The 22,525-nt window shown below is 43.4% G+C and overlaps 1 protein-coding gene across 2 annotated transcripts in view; it reads left to right on the top strand.

The window, feature by feature from the left end:
• SNX7 (sorting nexin 7) overlaps positions 1 to 22,525 on the top strand; it is a 53,186-nt gene that overhangs the window by 13,302 nt on the left and 17,359 nt on the right. For both annotated transcript variants that reach the window (XM_081194070.1, XM_081194071.1), the window contains exons 2-7: positions 5,042 to 5,224; positions 7,452 to 7,562; positions 8,094 to 8,258; positions 9,520 to 9,724; positions 10,378 to 10,577; positions 20,086 to 20,172. In XM_081194070.1, the coding sequence (XP_081050196.1) occupies positions 5,042 to 5,224; positions 7,452 to 7,562; positions 8,094 to 8,258; positions 9,520 to 9,724; positions 10,378 to 10,577; positions 20,086 to 20,172 (951 nt within the window). The remainder of the gene's footprint in view (positions 1 to 5,041; positions 5,225 to 7,451; positions 7,563 to 8,093; positions 8,259 to 9,519; positions 9,725 to 10,377; positions 10,578 to 20,085; positions 20,173 to 22,525) is intronic.

Below are 22,525 nucleotides of genomic sequence, written 5' to 3'. Positions count from 1 at the left end.
GTTCCAGGGTTCATTCTGGAAGCAGGTCAGGGGGGAGAATGCAAAGCCACCCCAACACTCAAAACTGCCCCCACATTTCCTCTCTACCATTGGAGGGCTGATAGCAGAGGAGCAATGTGGGTGGTTCTTTCCATGTGTCTGGGACGGGCCTCCCTTTCTACCAACAGAGAGGGAGATCCACAATCTCCTATGGCCTTTGGAATGCCATCTCAGGGATCATAGGATTGTGCCCAAAATGTGTTATATCCATGTCCTGAATGGGGTAACTGTGCCCCTGAAGGGCCACGTATGCAGCCTGGAAGTCATTTTGGAGGTGCGGGTTAATTCTGTGTCCAGGGCTGCTGTCTACCAGCTCCACCTGGTACGCAGGCTGAGACCCTACCTGCCCGCGGAACTATCTCGCCACAGTGGTGCATGCTCTAGTTATCTCCCGCTTGGACTACTGCAATGCGCTCTACGTGGGGCTACCTTAGAAGGTGACCTGGAAACTGCAATTAATCCAGAATGCGGCAGTCAGACTGGTGACTGGGAGCGGCCGCCAAGACCACATAACACCAGTCTTGAAAGACCTACACTGGGCCCCAGTACATTTCCGAGCACAATTCAAAGTGTTGGTGCTGACCTTTAAAGCCCTAAACGGCCTCGGCCCAGTATACCTGAAGGAGCGTCTCCACCCCCATCATTCAGCCTGGACACTGAGGTCCTGCTCCAAGGGCCGTTCTGGCGGTTCCCTCACTGCGAGAAGTCCCTCCTATCAGATGTCAAGGAAATAAACAACTATCTGACTTTTAGAAGACATCTGAAGGCAACCCTGTTTGATGTTTTATCGTGTTTTTAATATTCTGTTGGGAGCCTCCCAGAGTGGCTAGGGAAACCCAGCCAGATGGGCGGGGTATAAATAATAAATTTATTATTATTATTATTATTATTATTATTATTATCACTGAAGTTGAGCCAATAAAAATATTTAAGTTTCTATTCCATTACCCCCCCTTTGTGTGATAGCAGAAGACACATGCAAGCTGATGGGTTTGATAAACTGTGGCAAATTACTAGTGAAAGAGCAAATCACTTTTAAGTAATATTAAAATTAAGCAGATCCACCTGTAGGCTTACAGTTTAAAGATACAGTGCCAGGGGGGCAGGACAGAAAATTAAAGGGTGGGAAAAGAGACTGAAGGCCAGTAAGAAAGTTCCAGGGTAAATAGATGATGATGATTTATCCATTTGATTTAGATTCTACCTTTTCTTCCCAAAAGAGTCCAGGGCTAACATACGACATTATAAATACTGGAACATAACTAAAAGTGTTGCCAATTTTTTTTTTAAATGGTTTCAAACCCGCTTTTGGTATAGATATCTAAATTTCCAAGCTGTGCTCCCATTGCGAAATATAAAGGGTTCTGTAAGGTTTAGGTTTTAGATTGGAAGCTTTGCTGTACAAGTGTCATGCAGCAGCAGAGAAAGAAAGACGAGACCGTAGATCCAGATAAGGAAGACCACGGAAATACTTGAAAGTAAGCATAAGAAGCTTAGTGCAAAGTTGACAAGCAGGAGAAAGCTGGTGAATGGAGTGGTACAAAGGAGTAAGTGATCTGAATGATGAGAGGGAGGTATCATGGCAGTGAGGACAGTTAAGGCACAGCAGAGAGGTTTATGTAGGAAGGCAGGCATCAAAACTTAAAATAATTGAGGGGTGAGCTGTGCCAAATGGGGCCATTGGGCATAGGCCAGACTCTGAGGGGGCTGAGTGGATCCCCAGGGAGAGAATCCCAGCTGGGCAGGGGTGGGGAGAGAGGTGTGGCTTTTTGGGGAATCTCTTCATCTGGGGTGCTGGTAGGAAAATCTCTGGAGGGGCTCCCAGGCTGCCTTGGCTTCTCTCACCTTTTCAGGAATCTGTGACTCTTAAAAGTCATCCTAGAGAGGGACCCCTAAAAAGGGGGAGTTTCAATTCCTCCCAGCTTCTGTTCTTCCCTGGAAGCTAAATTCCACCCCCCTCACCATGCCCAGGGCAAGCTGAAGCTGCTGATGATGCATTGGAGGTCGAAGGATCCAAACACAGGACACTGCCTTATGTGGAGTCCAGCCATGGGTCCACCTGGGAATCTACAACTTGTTTTAGATTCTGAGCTCCTCAGGAAAGATGAGGCTGAATCTGAATGGAAGGAGGAAGGTGGATGGTCGACTCGCTCAGGCTGTTAACTGGGCCCCTCTCCACAACCTCTGAGATTTCCCACCCAGGAGCCTTAGAGACATCTGGAGAGACTCTGATACCCAAGTCTGAGCTCATCTGCTTGCTTGAAAAATATAAATACTGAGATGTTGGTTGTCCAGGATAAACTGAAAGCAGACAATGGAGAAGACGGCCAGAATTGTCGGGGGTCATGTGTAGTTTTATTCAGAATAACAAACCACTTAAATGTCTGGATTGTGGAATGTGCTACAGTCAGTGTGCACAACTAACTTCACATCGACAAAGAGAAACCATCACACACAGGAGAAACCATTTAAATGTATGGAGCATGGAAAGAGTGAGAGTAGAACACTTAAGAAACATCAACAGACTCACACAGGGGAAACTATTTAGATGAATGGAAGGCTGAAAGGATTTCAGTCAGGGTTGACTTCTTCACATCAACAAACTTGCATATGGGCTAAACCATTTAGATGCATCAAATATGCAAAGAGCTTCAGGAGTCAGAACTTACTGTACGTCTACAAACTCATACAGAGACAAACAGAAAGAGAAGTGTTTTTTGTTTTGTTTTTTGTATTTCCCTTACTTACCATCAATGAACTCACACAGGGGAGAAACCAGTTAAATGTCTGCAATGTGGAAAGACCTTCAGTGAGAAACCCATAGAAAGCATCAATGGGCTCACACAGGGGATAAACCATTTAAATGTATGCAGTGTTAGAATACTGCTTTAAATGTATACTACATATGAGGCCAAAGACAAGGCAAAAGTCTACACACAGAGGCAAAAGGAAAGAGCATTTTTTAAAAAGTACTTGAAGAGAGGCACAAACAAACTACATTATCTATAACAAGAGAAAATGATGTTGAAAAATACATTGAAAAACCCTTGAAGCCATTTATGGCGGATCAAATGTACCAAAAGCAGAAGGCGAGTACTCTGTGAAACAACCAGAACTTGCAAGATGGAATAGCATTCACATTTGTGCTTTCACTAGGGCTGGATAGACCTTTTTGAGATATTGTAATGCAAGATGCAGTTCCATGATGGAAGAAAGATGGGATATAGACATAAGAAAATATATACCCAGCCCATCTGTTTTGCCAGTCAACTAATTGTACTTAACACCTAGAAGATTATGCACATCTCAATCTACATTAAAAAAAACAACACAGCAAAAACATCCTACCAGTTCATTTGGGCTCAGATAAGCATTACGATACATATTGGGGAGTGAGCATCCATATATTAAGATACAGCTTTGGAAGGAGGGTTTCTGGTGAGAAACTGACATGGGGAAAAGATTGAAGTATTTTGGTCCTGACCAAGTTTGGGAATGGGCCTTGTGGCTGCACTTTATAAACAAAAAAGATGTGACCTGCCTAAGCATTATTTTGGATGACATGCATAAAGTTACATCTAGTGTGACCCTTATTTTATCCATGTTGCATATGACATGAGAGAAGGTAGTTCGTTGATGGACATCCCATCTGGTTTGTGGCAAAGGTGAAGAACTGCACCAGGGACTTCCGAATCTATGGATCATTCCCTTAGCCACATTGGTTCTCTAACTCTAATCCTAGAGAGGCAGTGATTTGTGTTTGTGGGACAGAAAAGTTAAAAACAACCACTCAATATTCAAATCAAAGAAAGGCTCCCATGGCAGCTCAGAGAGTTTTTCGGGATGCAAAGTCACCTTTTTGTGTGACTTAGCAATTTATATCTTGTAATGATCTGCCAGGAAAAGAAGCATGGAATACTGGCACTTTAGCCATTGTAAAAATGTGGTTTCCAGTGCAAAGTTAAGCTTCCTTTGTACAAAGGAGTTCTGTTGCTCGAAAAGAAACAAAAAGGCAGAGATGCATGACCTTTGGAAATCAGGGAAAGCACCACAGTCATCCCAGACTTGAAGGGCATTTTCACGGCAATAAAAGCTATTGTGCCTTGCTGGTTGATTGATACGTCCTCCCCCCCCCCCTTTTGCTGCTTCATTGATAACCGAGTAGCCAGTTTTCAAGGCGATTGCCATTGTGGATCTGGATGTTGCCTGACAATAAAAAAAACATCTAGTTGAGACTGGTGTGCCAGCTCAGGGGGCAGGGATGCAATGCTGGAGAAGTGTTTTGAGAAAGCCTGAGAATAAAATATTTTATTATATATGGAAAAAGCAGTTAACCAGAGAGAAGTGAGTCAATAATTTAATCTTCAAGTGTTAATGGCTCCCACTGTTGTTGTTTAGTCGTTTAGTCGTGTCCGACTCTTCGTGACCCCATGGACCAGAGCACACCAGGCATTTCTGTCTTCCACTGCCTCCCACAGTTTGCTCAAACTCATGCTGGTAGCTTCGAGAACACTACCCAACCATCTTGTCCTCTGTCGTCCCCTTCTCCTTGTGCCCTCCATCTTTCCCAACATCAGGGTCTTTTCCAGGGAGTCTTCTCTTCTCATGAGGTGGCCAAAGTATTGGAGCCTCAGCTTCAGGATCTGTCCTTCCAGTGAGCACTCAGGGCTGATTTCCTTAAGAATGGATAGGTTTGATCTTCTTGCAGTCCATGGGACTCTCAAGAGTCTCCTCCAGCACCATAATTCAAAAGCATCCCATTAGGAGCCATTAAATCGCTTATTGAGCCATCTTACAGTGCCATAATTACAGTGCCGTAATCCTTTGGATTATGGTGAAAGCCCCACAGATGAGGTACAACCCTTGGCTATATTTTAGCCTCACAAACTATGACAAATCAATGATGTAATATAGGAGTCACTACGAGCTCTGATGACAACAAGTAAGTTGTATCTTTTTGGTGTAAGTGGCAATTCTTTAAAATGCCTTGTTTTGTCCACAGGATGCATCTCTCACCGAGATCAATTCATTCAGTCCTTTGATGCCCACATCCCCATCTTCGATGATCAACCAGTACAAATTTGACGATGAACCGGAATTAAAGGATCTTTTCATTACAGTTGACGATCCGGAAAGCCACATCACTGCCCTAGAGACGTTCATCACCTACAGAGTTGTTACAAAGGTTAGTTTTCTATTGCCCCAAATTTCCTCTTTGACCGTTTAAAGTAAACTTTGCAGCTGGTACCGACGTCACAGGTGTTGTGTGGTACTTGGCGAGAAAGAAGCATGTCTGTTCCGCTTGCCTTAGAGCAGGGGTTGGCAAGGTTTACCTCGCATGCGCCGGTTCACTCCAGTGGATCTCTCTCCGTGGACCGGATTGCGCGCCTGAGTGCGCACACGATTTCCGGCGTCTATGCAGTTGTGATTTCCGGCATCTTCATCTGCACAGACGCGATTTCCGGTGTCTGCGTCTGCACAGATGTGATTTCCGGTGTCTGTATCTATGCAGACGTGATTTCCGGCACCTTGGAAGTGAGTCCCCACGCCGGTTTAGCACAGCTCACGGGGACTCACCAAGCGGGCGACTCAGTTTGGAGCGGCTCGTGGGCCGGTTAAACAACCCCCATGGGCTACTTGTCACCCATGGGCCTTAACTTGCCTACCCCTGCAGTAGAGGAAGCCAGATGTGAAACTATAGCTCCCATCATCCCTCACCACTGGGACTGATGGGAATCCAAGACTTTACCTGGGGGGCAGCTACTCCTACCTGAGAGGGCTTTGGGCTTGGGCTTTTCCAACAGCCATGTGACAGACTTTTTGAAATAAGAATAATGTTGAAGGGTTTTTTTACCCCCAAATAATGGGGGGTTTCAAAAGCTGTGTGTGATATAGCATGCGATTCTGCTGGGGGGGAGGGAACGGTCAGCAAGAATGTTGATTGCACAAAATGGAGAAATACCAACTAAAGAACAACAAGAGAAGTTGATGAACTATGCAGAACTGGCAAAAATGACAGATAGATTAAGAGAAAAAGACAACAGTGACTTTGAAAAAGAATGGGAACCATTTATATTATATTTGCAGAAACAAAGAAAGTCAATAGACTTGATGGCAGGATTTAAGTAAACATTCACATTATTAGTATCAGAAAACAATGAAATATTATAGTGTGTTTAATTTTATTTTTAAGTTTTTAGGCTTGATGTTATGTTATTAATAACTTTTTCTGTTAGGAGATAACAAAGTGGATGAAAAGAGAAACAAACCAGAAACAAAAGTTGGGGGAAGCCCTGGAAGGGAGGGAGGAATAAATAATAAATCTTAAGAAATTGAGATGTATGTAATGAATGAAAAAGAAAAATGAATAAATAAATAAAAAATGGTCAGAAATCCCATGGGGTGTCCTGGCCAAAGCTATTTATATGAATGGAAAGATAACAAGGAAGTGGTTTGGCAAGGCTGCCTGTCAGTTTATGATAGTTACCTTCTGCATACATACACACAAACGAACACACACCCCTACATCTATATCTACAGTTCTACACACACATATTCCTGCCTTGTGATTATGCTTTACAACCTTTCACAGATATTTCTCCTATACACATACACACACGTTTGTCTGGCAGTTACATGACAATATTAAAATGAGGGGTGATGAATATAGGAATATATTTGTGGCTACACAGAAATGTACCTTGCCCATTTTTAAAATTAAAAAAAACAAAAACCATACAACCAGTCAATTTTGAAATCTCCCTGAGAAGTGCTGAGTTTCTAAGGACCAGCTTAGATCATAGAGTTGGAAGGGACCTCAAAGATCATCTAGTCCAACCCCCTGAAATGCAGGACTTTTTTGCCCAAATGTGGGGCTCAAACCCAAGGCCCTCCATCTACTGCTTTGAGTGCTTTTCTTTTTTTTCTCCATTTGTAAGTGAAGGAGAGGATAGGCAGCTTGATCTTACGCATATTTGCGTGGAAGTCAGTCCAGTTGTATTCAAGGGGGGGCAGCGAGGAGCTTGTTCCCCGGTGCACAGAAGATGCCACCCATTTTAGATTCTTTTCTGCAGGTTCTTCTCAAAAGGCTGCTTAAAGCTTAAGCGTCTTCAGAGCATGCTGTAAATACAATCTGTGCTAATCTGTGCTGCAGTAAGACTGAATGATCGCATGAACCTAGCTCATGCTCAGAGCCATGAATTGTAGTTCTTCTCTGGCTGTGTGCAGTTCTTCGGATACAAAAGGACCTCTGTGCCGAAGCGGAAGTCCCATTCATAGTGGCTGCTCAATAATCATGCACTGTTTGCTTTTAAAACACTCATTCTCTCCGCCAAATAGCCATTATACACCATGAGTGCCTGAAGGCCTTTTCGACATATGCATCATTTGACTGTCTTCTGTATGTTTTCTAGACAATGCGTGGTGAATTCGACTCCAGTGAGTATGAAGTTAGACGACGCTATCAAGATTTCCTTTGGTTAAAGGGAAGGCTTGAGGAAGCACACCCAACGCTCATCGTTCCCGTAGGTCTAATCAACTCTTGTTTTGTTAGGCAGAAAGCTGAGATTGAAAGAAGAGAGAAAGCACATTGGATGGGCTAAACGGATTTCTTAAGAGTGATAAGTGGTAACTGTTCTTTTTCTGCAGTGTATCCTCTCCCTCGTATTTGTTCTAATAATGAAACCACTGCATATTTTATTTTGACTTGGTTCGCATGTAACACTAAACCATGTTCTAATGTTTTGAAGATAAGCCTAAGTGAGCCTTGGGCTTGCACACTACCCCCCTCCTCTCACCCTTGGAGCCTCTGCTTTTATTTTAGATGAATCACAGTTAGAATAATGCAAAAAACCCAAATCTTAAATGAAAGCAAGCCATGCCAGAGGAGGAGGAGGAGAATGTGAGCCCATTGAATCACCTAGCCTCATTCTTGTGACACTATAAACTATGGTTTCGGGTTACATCCAAAGCAGACCAATATTTTTAGAATGGCTGTTTACATATACATGCACTTATAAAACTGTGTTTTCCCTTCCATTATCTTTCTGCCTTAGCCATTGCCTGAAAAATTCATAATGAAAGGAGTTGTGGAACGATTTAATGAAGAATTCATTGAAACGAGAAAGAAAGCACTGCATAAATTTTTAAACCGGATTGCTGATCATCCCACTTTAACTTTTAATGAGGACCTCAAAATTTTTCTTACTGCACAAGCCTGGGTAAAGATTCTTTTTTTATTTTGTTGTTGTGGTTATCATAAAAGTAAGATTTGTCAAGTCAGACCGAAATAGGTACCTATCTAACTGGGTTAAGATGAATTCAGACTATTCCTCCTTCTGTCCCCCAGGATTGTAATTGGGGAGAGGTTGTGCACCAACTTCAGACACCTCTTTTCTTCTCCTGCACCCTTCCACGTTCTCTGCAGACCAAAACTGAGAGAAAGCAGACAGAGAGAACTCCCTGTTTGCTCATTCAGAGCAAAAGATCTCCTCCTTGCTTCTGTCCGGATACAGTCCAGATCAAAAATACCCTGTTGCGTTTACCCCGTTTTTTATGGAATATTCAGAGAAAGAGCCTAGGACCTTAGGAAAGCCACTATGAAACAACACATCTTCTCAGAAAGCTTAGTTGGAGTATCAAATGGGAATTGCGTTATGGGAATGCCTTTGAATATTTATAGGCACCAGTTTATTTTTACTTAAGTGGGGGTTATAGACAAAGCCATGCTTTTAAAGAAGTCATTGAAAGCACTGGACAAAACAAGGAACACGAGCAAAAAGACATGAGAATAATAATAATTATTATTATTATTACAGTCATACCTTGGGTTACGAATGCTGCGGGTTGTGCGTTCTTGGGTTGCGAACTGCACCAAACCTGGAAGTACCGGAACGGGTTACTTCTGGGTTTCGGCGCTTGTGCATGCGCAGAAGCGCCGAATCGTGTCACACACGTGCGTAGACACAGCGCTTCAGACTGCAAACGTTGCGGGTTGCGAACATGCCTCCCGCACGGATCACATTCGCAACCAGAGGTATGACTGTAATAGGTAATAGTTATATGCTTCTCATCTGATTGGGTTACCCAAGCCACACTGGGAGGCTGCCAACAAATTAAAACACAGTAAGACGTCAAACATTCAAAACCTCCCTATACAGGGCTGCCTTCAGATGTCAGATAGTTGTTTATTTCCTTGACATCTGGTGGGAGGTTGTTCCACAGGGCAGGGCGACTACTGAGAAGGCCCTTTGCCTGGTTCCCTTCAACCTCACTTTTCACAATGCAGGAACCGCCAGAGGTTATACCTTAGTAGAGTGTGAGTTAGCAGATTAATTTTGGCATCAGCGATGGGAACAAAGGTTTATCATGTTTCATATGGACTGTGATGTGAACTTGGGTTTTTACTACATCTTTTTTTTTTTAAGTACGTAAACAACAACTCACCCAAGTCAAAGCTTGATTTCATCCCTTAATTTTTAGGAACTTTCATCTCACAAGAAGCAGGGGCCTGGTCTGCTCAGCAGAATGGGACAAACTGTCAAAGCAGTCGCGTCGTCGATGCGAGGAGCGCCCGTGAAGAACCGCCCAGAAGCATTTACAGAAATGATGGACCACGTGGAGGTGTTTAGCCAGAAAATCAATCTGTTGGATAAAATCTCCCACCGAGTCTACAGGGAAGAGAGAGGTTGGTGGAAAAGAAAGCCAACTTTCTTGGCTATTTCTGGTGGGCTTCCAGATTCTTCCTCCTTTCTGGTTTCAGATTCCCCACAGTATGGCAGATTAGAATCCAGCCTCTGTTCCCTCTCTAAACTTCATGTATACCAATATGATCTCCATTTTCTGAGTAGGGATGTTTAAGTAATCAAAATGGTACTAGTCACACACAAGAAGGGGATATCAGGAGGCTTGGAGGAGCCACAAGTTTTGGAAAAGTAGTAAACATATTTAGAAAGCCTAGGGTTGAGGAGGCAGAATCGGTCCAACGAGGACCGAGCATGCTCAGTGCTTGCAGAATGCTGACTAACTATTGAGGGTGGGTAAATAGTAAACCTGGTGGGAGGGTGATGGAATGGAGTAGCTGGAATTCTAATCAGTGAGACGCCACGCTGCAACATTTTGCTGCAGACCCCACTTGTCCCAAATAGAAATTAAAGAACTATCTGCCATGAACTCAAGACTAGATCTTGGGCTAATTATGTGTTCCTCACCTGTCAAATGGGACTGAACTGGTTTGCCTGTGACCACATCTTGTCACAGACATTTTGTAAAAAAATATTATTTTAGAAACGGAATTTAAATGTCAATCCCTTCTCTTCTCTCCTTCCCCCCGTTTTAAAGACTATTTTTGTGAGCTGAAGGAGTTTGGCCCCATCCACACGCTTTGGTCCGCATCCGAAGTAGACCTGGCGGACACGCTGAAAGGGGTGGCAGGCTGCATCGACAAGTGCTGCAAGGCGACCGAGAAACAGATGGCAGGGCTCTCCGAAAGCCTCTTCCCTACTCTGCACGAATATGTGCTGTACAGTGAAATATTAACGGTAAGATGGAACGGGCACTGCGTGGATTCATCTGTCATGGACTCTTGTTTTCAACACCCTTCCCTCTGATTGCATTGCTGTAGTGTTAGCGGCCTGTTAGATGACTGCAGTCAGTGTGTTTTCTTAGCTGGTGTTGGCAATGCAATACTTTGGGTAAGGGCAGCCAGCCTGGTGCTCTCTAGGTGTTGCTGGACTATTAGCTCCCATCAGCCCTTGCCACTTGCCATGCTGGCTGGGGTTGATGAGAGCTGGAAGTCCAACAACTCCTGAAGATCTGGCTACCCCCAACTGGGCAACTGTGGCAATTTGGAGTTATAAGTTTTTAGCAACATTGACTTTGACTGTGTTAATCTCCTTCTTTTTTACATCTTGGACTGTCTCCTTTGTTTTTGTATTTGGAAATCCTGTTCTATGGCCATTTTGATTTGCTCCCTCTAGAGGATAAAGTAAAACTTGACGGCCTAAGACAGTGGAATTTTCCAAGGGAGAATAATCCCGTGGGAATTGACCTTGACATGAGTGGCCCACAAGAAGAGATAGTTACAAGAGCCAAGATCAAGCAACAACAACAACAACAGCTGCAGCTGCAACAGGCAAAGAAAAGAGGCTCAATTTCAGGCGCAACAGCCGGATCAGCAGGAACAACAGGACAAGACAAAGGAGCAGCCGTCTCTATGGAAGCTGTGACAGAGGCCTTGCTCAAGATAAACCAAACTCTGGAGTCTTTGACAAAACAGACTTCAGAGAACACACAAAAATTAACAGAAATATCAGCAAGATTAAACCAGAATACAGAATCTATAAATAAATTGGTGGAGGAAAACGCCACCACGCGCCAAATTGCCGAAGAGGCAAAAGCCACTGCCGGAGAGACACAGGAGAAATTAGAGCCACTTGCCAAGAAGGTCTATGAGCATGATGCAACTTTGGCCTTGTGGGAGTTACAGAGGAAAGAGAGAAATTTAAAATTAAGACTGATTCCGGAGAATGAAAGAGACAACCTTGTGGAATATTTGACACGGGAGTTTGTGGATTGCTGGGACCTTGAGGAAGACGAATTTAAAATTACGACTGCCTTTAGACTGGGTAAAAAGCAAGATAGAAAGACACCGAGAGACTGTTTGAATACATTCAGATCCAAGGAGGAAAGAGATAAAATATTAGGACTACACTTTGAAAAGGCCTTGCAAATTGGAAATTCAGCTGTACAGATCTTTAAAGACATCCCAAAATACATTTTGGATTTAAGAAACTTCTACAAGGACTTGGTTCTTTTGTTAAAGAAAAATTCTATCCGTTTCAGGTGGGAGTTCCCACAAGGACTGTCATTCGACTATAAGGCAAAGAAAGTGAAAATAAAGACAATTCAAGATAAAGACAAATTTTTGGCAAGATATCAGGAGGACCTACAGAAGGGGACTGTGGACGTACTTGCAGAACAGAGGAGAGCACTGGATATCCTGAATCTCTCGTTTGGACAAAAACCACCACCATCAGAAGAAGAGCAACAACTTGGAGCTGTTGGAGGAGTCTTAAGAAAATAACAAGATGGCTTTGCAATTCCTTAGTTGGAATTGTAATGGACTGAATGGGCCTTTGAAGAGAAGACAAGTATTTCATATTTTGAATAGAGAACAACTGGACTTGATATGTCTACAAGAAACTCACATAACTAGAGCCCACAGGAGATTACTCACAAATAAAAGGCTAGGACAAGAATTTATCTCATCAGACAAAGTTAAGAAGAGAGGAGTGGTAATATATGTGAAGGAGAAATGGGCTCCAAAAATGATATTCAAAGATGAACAAGGGAGATATTTGGCTGTGGAGATACAAGTACAAGGAGAAAAACTTCTAGTTGTTGGAATTTATGCACCAAATGAAGGCAAATCTGACTTCTTTAAGAGACTTCATGAAACTTTGACGGACTATCTGGATTACAATATGATAATCATGGGAGACATGAATGGCGTGGTCTCCACTAATATGGACAAGGCACAAAGACTAACAGTCACTAAAGAAGGGAGACTCCCTAAGACTTTTTTCGAAATGACAGAAAATATGGACTTGATAGACATTTGGAGAACAAGGAACCCTCTGGAGAGAGAGGGAACCTTTTTCTCCCAAGCAATGATGACCTGGACCAGAATTGACCAAATCTGGGTTACTAGTGGACTGGCTCCAAAGATTAAGAAAGTGGAAATCTGCCCAAAAACTTGCTCCGACCATAACGCCGTGAAGATGGAGATGAAACTCACAATAACTGGTCAATTTAGATGGAGAATGAATGACACCCTCTTTCGAGATAAGGAGATTCTCACGAAGGCCCAAAAGACCCTAAAAGACTATTTTGAAATAAATTTGAGGACCGACGTGGAGAAAAGAGTGATCTGGGACGCAAGTAAAGCTGTTATGAGAGGATTTTTGATTCAACAAAATTCAATAAAGAGGAAAAAACAAACTGAGAAAAAAGAGAAGATTTTGGAAATGATAAAGGAAGGAGAGAGGAAATTAAGAACAAAACCAAAGTCTCAGGACATCTTAAGAGAGATCAAGTTATATCAAACACAATATATGGAATTGATGAACCAAGAGATTGAATGGAAGATAAAGCAAATGAAGCAAAAGACTTTTGAATCAGCAAATAAATGTGGTAAACTTTTGGCTTGGCAACTGAAGAAAAGGCAGAAATTAAATACAGTTACAAGCCTAGAGGTGGATGGAAAGAACATATCTAAACCCAATGAAATTAGAAATTGCTTTTTAAGTTATTTTAAAAAACTTTACACTCAAGGCCCGCAAAATGAAGAAGATATAGATAAATTCCTTGGAAGATATGGACTACGAAACATCTCTCATCAAAGTAAGATGGATTTGAACCAGAGAATCTCAGATCAAGAGATAGAGGCTGCCATTCAGAATATGCAATTGGGCAAATCTCCGGGACCAGATGGACTGACTTCCAGATACTACAAATCGCTGAAGGAATGGCTGACTCAACCACTAAGAGAAGTTTGTAATGAGATTCTTGAGGGAAAAAGGGCACCTGAATCGTGGAAAGAGGCATATATTTCACTCATACCAAAGTCAGAGACTGAAAAGACCCAACTTAAGAACTACCGCCCAATATCACTGCTTAATGTGGATTACAAAATTTTTGCAGACATTTTGGCAAAAAGATTTAAAAGAGTCTTGATGGAGAAGATTCATAGAGACCAAGCAGGCTTTCTCCCTAATAGACACCTAGCAGATAATGTAAGGAATGTAATAGACATTTTGGAAAAGCTAGAGGTGAATATAAACACTAAAGCAGTATTGATCTTTGTGGATGCGGAGAAAGCCTTTGATAATATTTCTTGGAGTTTTATGAGGAAGAATCTTCATGGGATGGGGGTAGGCCAGGGTTTTGAGAATGGTATGGCTGCAATATATTCTGAACAAAAAGCTAAACTGATTGTAAATAATGTTGTGACTGAGGAACTTAAGATAGAAAAAGGAACACGACAGGGGTGCCCAATTTCCCCATTACTTTTTATTTCAGTTCTGGAGGTGTTACTGAACATGATAAGAAATGACCAGCAGGTCAAAGGTGTGCAGGTCGGAGCTAAACAGTATAAGTTAAGAGCGTATGCAGATGACCTAGTATTGACTTTGCAAGAGCCAAACACTAGTATGAAAAAGGTCCTAGAAATAATACAACAATTTGGCCAGGTAGCTGGATTTAAGTTGAATAAGCAAAAAACTAAAGTTTTAGGGAAAAATCTAACAGATATGGAAAAGGAGAAATTTCAAGAGGAAACAGGTTTGACTGTGGTCAAGAAGGTGAAATACCTAGGGGTTTATTTAACATCTAAGAATGCGAATTTGTATAAGGACAACTATGAAAAATGTTGGTCAGAAATTAAAAAAGATCTAGAAATATGGTCAAATTTGAAACTGTCAATGTTAGGCCGAATTGCAGTAATTAAAATGAATGTATTGCCTAGAATGTTATTTTTGTTCCAGACCTTGCAGATTCTTGACAAGATGGAATGTTTTAAGAGGTGGCACAAAGACATCTCGAAATTTGTCTGGCAGGGCAAAAAGCCCCGAATTAAATTTAAAATATTGACTGACGCTAAAGAAAGAGGGGGTTTTGCCCTGCCGGACCTAAAATTGTATTATGAGGCAGCAGCTTTTTGCTGGCTGAAAGAATGGATGCTCCTCGAGAACACGGACATCTTGGATCTGGAAGGTTTCAATAATGCTTTCGGTTGGCATGCATATCTTTGGTATGATAAAGTTAACAGCGCCTTTAAAAATCACATTGTTAGAAAAGCATTATTTAATGTTTGGATAAGATATAAAGATCTATTGGAAAATAAAACCCCTAGATGGGTGTCACCAGTGGAGGCTAAAGCAGTGAAGAAACTCAATATGGAGGTCGGATGGCCGAAGTATTGGGAGATCTTAGAACAGGATGGAGATAAATTCAAACTACAAAGTCAGGAGAAATTGAAGCATAAAGTAGAAAATTGGTTCCAATATCGCCAAATAATGGAATTTTTTAAACAGGATAGGAAAATCGGTTTCCAGGTGGAAAAATCAAAACTAGAGACTGAACTGTTAGAACCCAATACTAAGAATTTATCTAGAATGTACAACTTGTTGTTGAAATGGAACACACAGGATGAAACAGTTAAATCGGCTATGATTAAGTGGGCTCAGGATGTTGGACATAACATTATGTCAGCTGACTGGGAATGGTTATGGAACACCGGTATTAAATTTACGGCATGTAATGCCTTAAAGGAAAACATTATGAAGATGGTTTACAGGTGGTACATGACCCCAGTCAAACTGGCAAAAATCTATCATTTGCCCGACAATAAATGTTGGAAGTGTAAAGAGACTGAAGGTACTTTCTATCACCTTTGGTGGACATGCCCGAAGATAAAGGCCTTTTGGGAAATGATCTATAATGAAATGAAAAAGGTACTTAAATGTACCTTTTCTAAAAAACCAGAGGCCTTCCTCTTGGGCATTGTCGGCCAATTGGTGACAAAGAAAGATAGAACTTTCTTTATGTATGCCACAACAGCAGCAAGAATACTTATCGCAAAGTATTGGAAGACACAAGATTTACCCACTCTGGAAGAATGGCAGATGAAAGTGATGGACTATATGACACTGGCCGAGATGACAGGCAGAATCCGTGATCAACGAAAAGAGACGGTGGAAGAAGAATGGAGAAAATTTAAAAGTTATCTTAAGGACTACTATAAACTTAATGAATGCTAAAATGTTGTGGTTTCCAGAAGCAAAAGGGTACAGGGATACAAGGTTAGACTATAAAAGAGACTAAGATGACAGAGATTAGAAAGTAACAACTGGGAGTTGCTTGTTGAATTATGGACATTGGGATGCAGAGAGGGGGGGTATGGGGAAGTTCAAGAAAAGAGGTTTATGAAAATATGTTTGAAACTATACATGTATGTCTGTCACTTTTTGTGTTTGTTTGTTTTTCTTAAAAATGTTGTAAAACCAATAAAAATTTTATATAAAAAAAAAAGAAGATCTGGCTACCCCCTGGCTTAAGAGACTGAGCATCTGGCCTTTATATTCTGCATCATCATCATCATAACAATATTAGGCCTCCTATCTGACTGGGTTGCCCCTGCCACTCTGGGCAGCTTCCAACAAATTAAAACACCACACAGTAAAGCATCAAACGTTAAACATAGAGGGCTGCCTTCATATAGAGTCTTTATTCCCTTGACATCTGGAGGGCCTTTCACAGGGCAGGCGCCACTACCAAGAAGGCCACAGTAACTTTATTCCTTGCAGCGAGGGAACTGCCAGAAGACCCTCAGAGGTGCTGGATCTCAACTGAATCACAGGGGTGGAGATGCTCCTTCAGGTGTACAGGGCCGGAGCCGTTTAGGGTGGGCCTAATGTCCTTGATGGGACGCAGGTGGCGCTGTGGGTTAAACCACAGAGCCTAGGACTTGCCGATCAGAAGGTCGGCGGTACGAATCCCAGCGACGGGGTGAGCTCCCGTTGCTCAGTCCCTGCTCCTGCCAACCTAGCAGTTCAAAAGCACGTCAAAGTACAAGTAGATAAATAGGTACCGCTCCGGCGGGAAGGTAAAAGGCATTTCCGTGCACTGCTCTGGTTCGCCATAAGCAGCTTAGTGATGCTGGCCACATGACCCGGAAGCTGTACGCCGGCTCCCTCGGCCAATAAAGCGAGATGAGCGCCGCAACCCCAGAGTCGGTCATGACTGGACCTAATGGTCAGGGGTCCCTTTACCTTTTTACAACTTGAGCATGAGATGGCAGGGCTCACAGCATTAGCCATTCAACAGATCTTGCTTCCCCGTTAAGTTTCCAGTCAGTTCCTAAATCCAAAGCAAGGCAAGCATCTGTGTCTCTTCAGCTTTAGACTATTGGTTTTCCAGCTCTTTGATGACCTGGCATTCAGCCAGGTGAGAGGGGAAGCCCCACACATTTGTCTCTATGGCAACATGGCCCACTCCTCAAGATGCTAATGGGGTACTTAGCTGGGCCAGCTAAGGCCATTATCTTATGGAGAGGCTGGTTTGACCAGTCCTTCTACTACAATCACAGGATTGGTTGGGGTTCATGGATATAATCCAGACCACTTCCCAGTCCTGAGTGGTTCTGAGCTCTGAAAGCAAACTTTATAGGTAATAGGGTGCTGATGAGTTGTCAGCATCCAGTGAGTCCAGCATTGCATTGTCTGCAGTCCTAGAGTTTTTGTCCTGAGAACCACCTTGAGACTTGTGGGTATAGGGCAGTATATAAATTTAACTAATTATGTGCTGTAAGCCAACCATGGAACGCGGGTGGCGCTGTGGGTTAAACTACAGAGCCTAGGACTTGCCGATCAGGAGGTTGGCGGTTCGAATCCCCGTGATGGGGCGAGCTCCCATTGCTCGGTCCCTGCTCCTGCCAACCTAGCAGTTCGAAAGCACGTCAAAGTGAACTAGATAAATAGGTACCACTCCGGTGGGAAGGTAAACGGTGTTTCCGTGCGCTGCTCTGGTTTGCCAGAAGCAGCTTAGTCATGCTGGCCACATGACCTGGAAGCTGTACACCGGCTCCCTCGGCCAGTAAAGTGAGATGAGCGCCGCAACCCTAGAGTCGGTCACGACTAGACCTAATGGTCAGGGGTCCCCTTTACAAGCCAACCATATATGCTGTAAGTCGCCCAGAGTGGCTAGGGATACCCAGCCAGATGGGTGGGATATAAATAATAAAAAATATTGTTTTTGTTTAATCATCATCGTCATCATCATAGCAACAACAACGACAACAACTCATCATAAACGCCTTCCTTGTTCTCTTACAATGGCAATGGTCCCCACCTGAGAGGTGCCGGAACCGAATTCTGGTGAGTTACGGCTGAAAAAAAGCCCTGGTTGTCCATATCTTCGAGTTTCCTACAAGCAAAATCCTTACCTTTGTTTCAAGGGTGCTGTTTTCTGTCGCCGTAGTCAGCATCTTGAGTGGAAAACTGCCTTCACCTCCTCACTTTCTCACCTCTTAAAGGTTGCCAGCCTCAACACCACCTCTGATGTACAATTTCTCTTGAGCAGCAATGCACAATAACTGTTTTCTAGCTAGAGAAACTCAGAAGCAAAAGATTATTTGGAAGGTGGGCCAGAACTTGTGGGTCTGCAGCTCAGAGTAAAACACGCTTAAACTCCGGTGGCATGAAGAGAACTTTGATGTGTCTGTTTTTCTCTGAATCACATCCAATATGCTTTCATCACAACTGAACCCCCTCTACTTATAGGGTACTTACTAGGAATGGCATAGCGTTTTCAAAGCGAAGGGGACAATTTGAAAGCTCCATTCTGCCTGCAATTTTGTGTGTGTGTGTGTGTGTGTGTGTGTGTGTGTGTGTGTGTGTGTGTGTGTGTGTGTTGTATACTGTATATTCTTGTGGCCAATCTGATTGTGCAGCTATCAAAGGAAAATTGGAGGTAGAAGCCTCCACAGCAGTAGAGGAAAAATTGCTCAAAATATATGGCATCTGTATACAACTTGGCAGGATTCACTTGAGAATGTAGCCCTGAATAGCCATTTTAGGCATAAAGGGAGGGGGGGGGAGTGTTTGCTTTGAAGCAGCTCTGCTGCTGTTACTCAAACTCTCCTTATACATGTTAGGGAACTATGGATATCAGGGGAAGGTTCTGCCGCTCCGTACCGCCATGTTGGTCTGGATTTTGCCCCAAGTTAGCCCCCTAATGCGGGTGGGACGCGGGTGGCACTGTGGGTAAAACCTCAGCGCCTAGGACTTGCCGATCGCATGGTCGGCGGTTCGAATCCCCGCGGCGGGGTGAGCTCCCGTCGTTCGGTCCCAGCTCCTGCCCACCTAGCAGTTCGAAAGCACCCTTAAGTGCAAGTAGATAAATAGGTACCGCTTTATAACGGGAAGGTAAACGGCGTTTCCGTGTGCTGCGCTGGTGCTGGCTTGCCAGAGCAGCTTCGTCACGCTGGCCACGTGACCCGGAAGTGTCTTCGGACAGCGCTGGCCCCCGGCCTCTTAAGCGAGATGGGCGCGCAACCCCAGAGTCGGACACGACTGGCCCGTACGGGCAGGGGTACCTTTACCTTTACCTTAGCCCCCTAAAAGTGCCTCAAAGTATAAGCACTCTGCAGAGATTAAAAATAAGGCAGTCACAACCCATGTGCTTACAGTCTAATGAATGTGATAGATAAGGAAAAGGGGTTGAGGAGGGGAGAGGAAAACAAAGGCTGGGGCAGCATGTTCTTTCTTGAAGGGATGAGGGAAGGAAACTCCCTGCACCATTCATTTTCAAGATGATGGCTGGAGCCAGGTTGGTCTCCTGCTTGCCATGGCAGTCTTCCTGGGAGACTTTGGGTGCAGCTTCCCTGTGGCCTTCGATCTCTTCTCTGATGGCAGAGGCCAAAATGTGCTTCCCTTCAGCTTCACATTCCCTGGGAAGCTGATGGTTGGAGCTGGCTGTTGTTTTCTTCTGACGGGGTTGGGGGAAGCTTTGTGAAATTGCTTCTTGTCTGTCCAGTGGCTGGGATCAAGCTGCTCTCCACTGTTTCTCCTGAGAGGCAGCCTCACAGTAGCTTTTAGTCCCCTGTCCAGTTGATGGAGACAGAGTATGCTGCCATGTAATGTATCCTCAATGGATTTGTCTAGTGCTCATTTTTAAAAGTTCAAGTTAGCAGCCATTATCACATTTATTCATTTTTTGGCAGCAGATTCCTTAAATTAAATATGCATTGTGTACTTTCCTTTATCTGTAGTGAATCTGCCAATTTCATAGGACAAGAGACGGAAATGTCTGTATCCACCTTCTTCCAAGTTTCTAATGAAAATATTTGTTGGGAGCTCCCTTTCATAAGTTATTTAACTGGACGAAACATTGCTCCGTTATATGTATTGCTCTCTCGCTCTCTCTCTCTCTCTCTCTCTCTCATTCTCTCTCTCACTCTCTTTCTCTCTCTCCTGTTTTGCAATTCAGGGGGTTTTGAAAAGAAGAGACCACATACAAGCAGAGCTGGATTCCAAAGTGGACGCTCTATATAATAAAAAGGCAGAAAATGATCTGGTGAGTATGCCAACCATTGCTAAATAATAATGGGGTGCTTCTTGCTGTAATTAAAAAATTGGTGCAGTCGCATCACATAACTGTGCTAATGAAACATGATGGCAAAGGGCTTGCACCAGGGCTCGGCCTTCCTGGGACGCATCCCTCTAGCTCAGTATACTGTCGAATTTTACTGCTAGAGGTCTTCAAGGATCACTGACGGAGATCTTTCCTACAATGACTCTTTAAACTGGAAATAGCTAGGGATTGAGCCTACTGATCTACAGCTCCTGCCCCAACACTCTATCTTTCCCTTATGCTGTTGTAAGCACTCCTATCTCTGAGTGGTGAAAGACTCTAGGGGTTCCAGTGTTTAGTTTTCTTGGAATGGGGTTGAGTAGAAATTGTGGTGTCTTTACAGTGGTACCTTGGTTCTCAAACTTAATCCGTTCCAGAAATCTGTTCCAAAAGCAAAGCGTTCCAAAACCAAGGCGCGCTTTCCCATAGAAAGTAATCCAAAATGGATTAATCCATTCGAGACTTTTAAAAACAAACCCCTAAAACAGCGATTTAACATGAATGTTACTATCTAACGAGACCATTGCTCTATAAAATGAAAGCAGTAAACAAGGTACTTCAGTCACACAATCAATCAGTAGCTGAACTGGCTTCCACACAGTCACAAAAACAAAACAAAAAAGAGCCGCAAAAACAAAAATGCAAAATAAAGAGCAAAAACAGACAGACAGAGTAACACTCAAAACGGAAGTGTGGCACTCAAAATGGAAGCACAACACTCAAAATGGAGCACATTCGGCTTCTGAAAAAAGTTCGCACACCGGAACACTTACTTCCAGCTTTGCAGTGTTTGGGTTCCAAGTTGTTTGAGTACCAAGGCATTTAAGAACCAAGGTACCACTGTAGGGATTTGGTGTGCTGATCTTGAACATACTTAGCAGACCACTTTCTCCTTTCACCATGACATCTTACGAACCTCTTGAATGATGCTATCTGTTAAGTCAAATTTTGTGGAAGGATGTAAAAGCGCATCGTTGGAAACTGCCTCCTCCCATCTACAGATGGTGTCTGGAAAAAGAATGCAAACGTCCCCTCTTAGCTGCCATCCCTCTTCCTCCCCGCATGTTTGCAAGCTAATCACATTTCAGGAACAATGGATTTGAACCTTGGCTTCCAATTAAGTTCCACACTCCAGCAACTACATCTTTTATTGTGGGGAAAACAATTCAGGAGGTACAGTTTGCTAGTCTGTGCTCAAAAGAGAGATGATGTCACAGTACTGGTCTTGTATCTCAGATTTTTATCTTGAGCGCGCGCGCACACACAAAACACTTTCTGATAGAATTGTCATCCGATTTGTCCTAAGGTAATTTGGAGATTCCTGCTTGGACAAAACATCTGAAAAATGGCAAGGGAAGCAAAATGAGTTCGAGTAAAAACAAGTATCATTTCTGCAAGGGTGTTCCATTGTAGCCCTGAGTTGTCGCTGGCATTTGTCTAAATCGAAATCGTGTCATGAATCTGCAGGTTGCTGCTCAGGCCAGACATCTGAGGAATAAGGAGGAATGTAAAAGAGTTTTGTTGTGACTTGCAAAATTTCTCAGGGAATGCAGAGATGGGAGCAAAGTGAAACGAGCGATCCGTGATCAAGCTCCACAAAACCACCAAATTGCCTTAACCATGATAGCGTGCAATGGAACTCACAATCACAGAGTAGTTGAGGGCAGTCATTCTCCAGTGAGTAAAAGCTTCGCCTGTCAACACCTGCCTGCCACACAGTCATTAGACAGCAGAGCTTCAATCGGTTAAAAAAGCAGAACACATCTTGCTCACGTTAGGTGTGATTACCATACAAGAACATCAGAATCCAAAGCCTATCTAAGTCCAGCGTTCTGTTCACACAGTAGCCAATCAGATGCCTATTCTTCTGTCCACAAGTAGGCTGCTGATTTCTTTCCAATTGCTTTACCGCTTTGTGTACTGCTCTGTATGGTTCAGGAGCAATGACAAAACCACGTCTTTCCTAAATCCCACCTCGGTCACTTAGATTTGTGGAAGAGGGTGGTTGGAGCTGGCTGGGATGAGGAAAGGAAATTCCCTGCGCCATTCATTTTCAAGACGATGGCTGGAGCCAGGTTGGTCTCCTGCTTGCCATGGCATTCTTCCCGGGAGGCACTGAAGGAGTGTCTCCACCCCCATCATTCTACCCGGACACTGAGGTCCAGTGCTGAGGGCCTTCTGGCAGTTCCCTCACTGTGAGAAGCCAAGTTACAGGGAACCAGGCAGAGGGCCTTCTCGGTAGTGGCGCCCGCCCTGTGGAATGCCCGAGACCACATAACACCGGTCTTGAAAGACC

Source organism: Podarcis bocagei (genome assembly GCF_964188305.1).
Source record: "Podarcis bocagei genome assembly, chromosome: 5".
NCBI classification, from domain to species: domain Eukaryota; kingdom Metazoa; phylum Chordata; class Lepidosauria; order Squamata; family Lacertidae; genus Podarcis; species Podarcis bocagei.
This window is presented reverse-complemented; position numbering and strand designations above follow the sequence as displayed.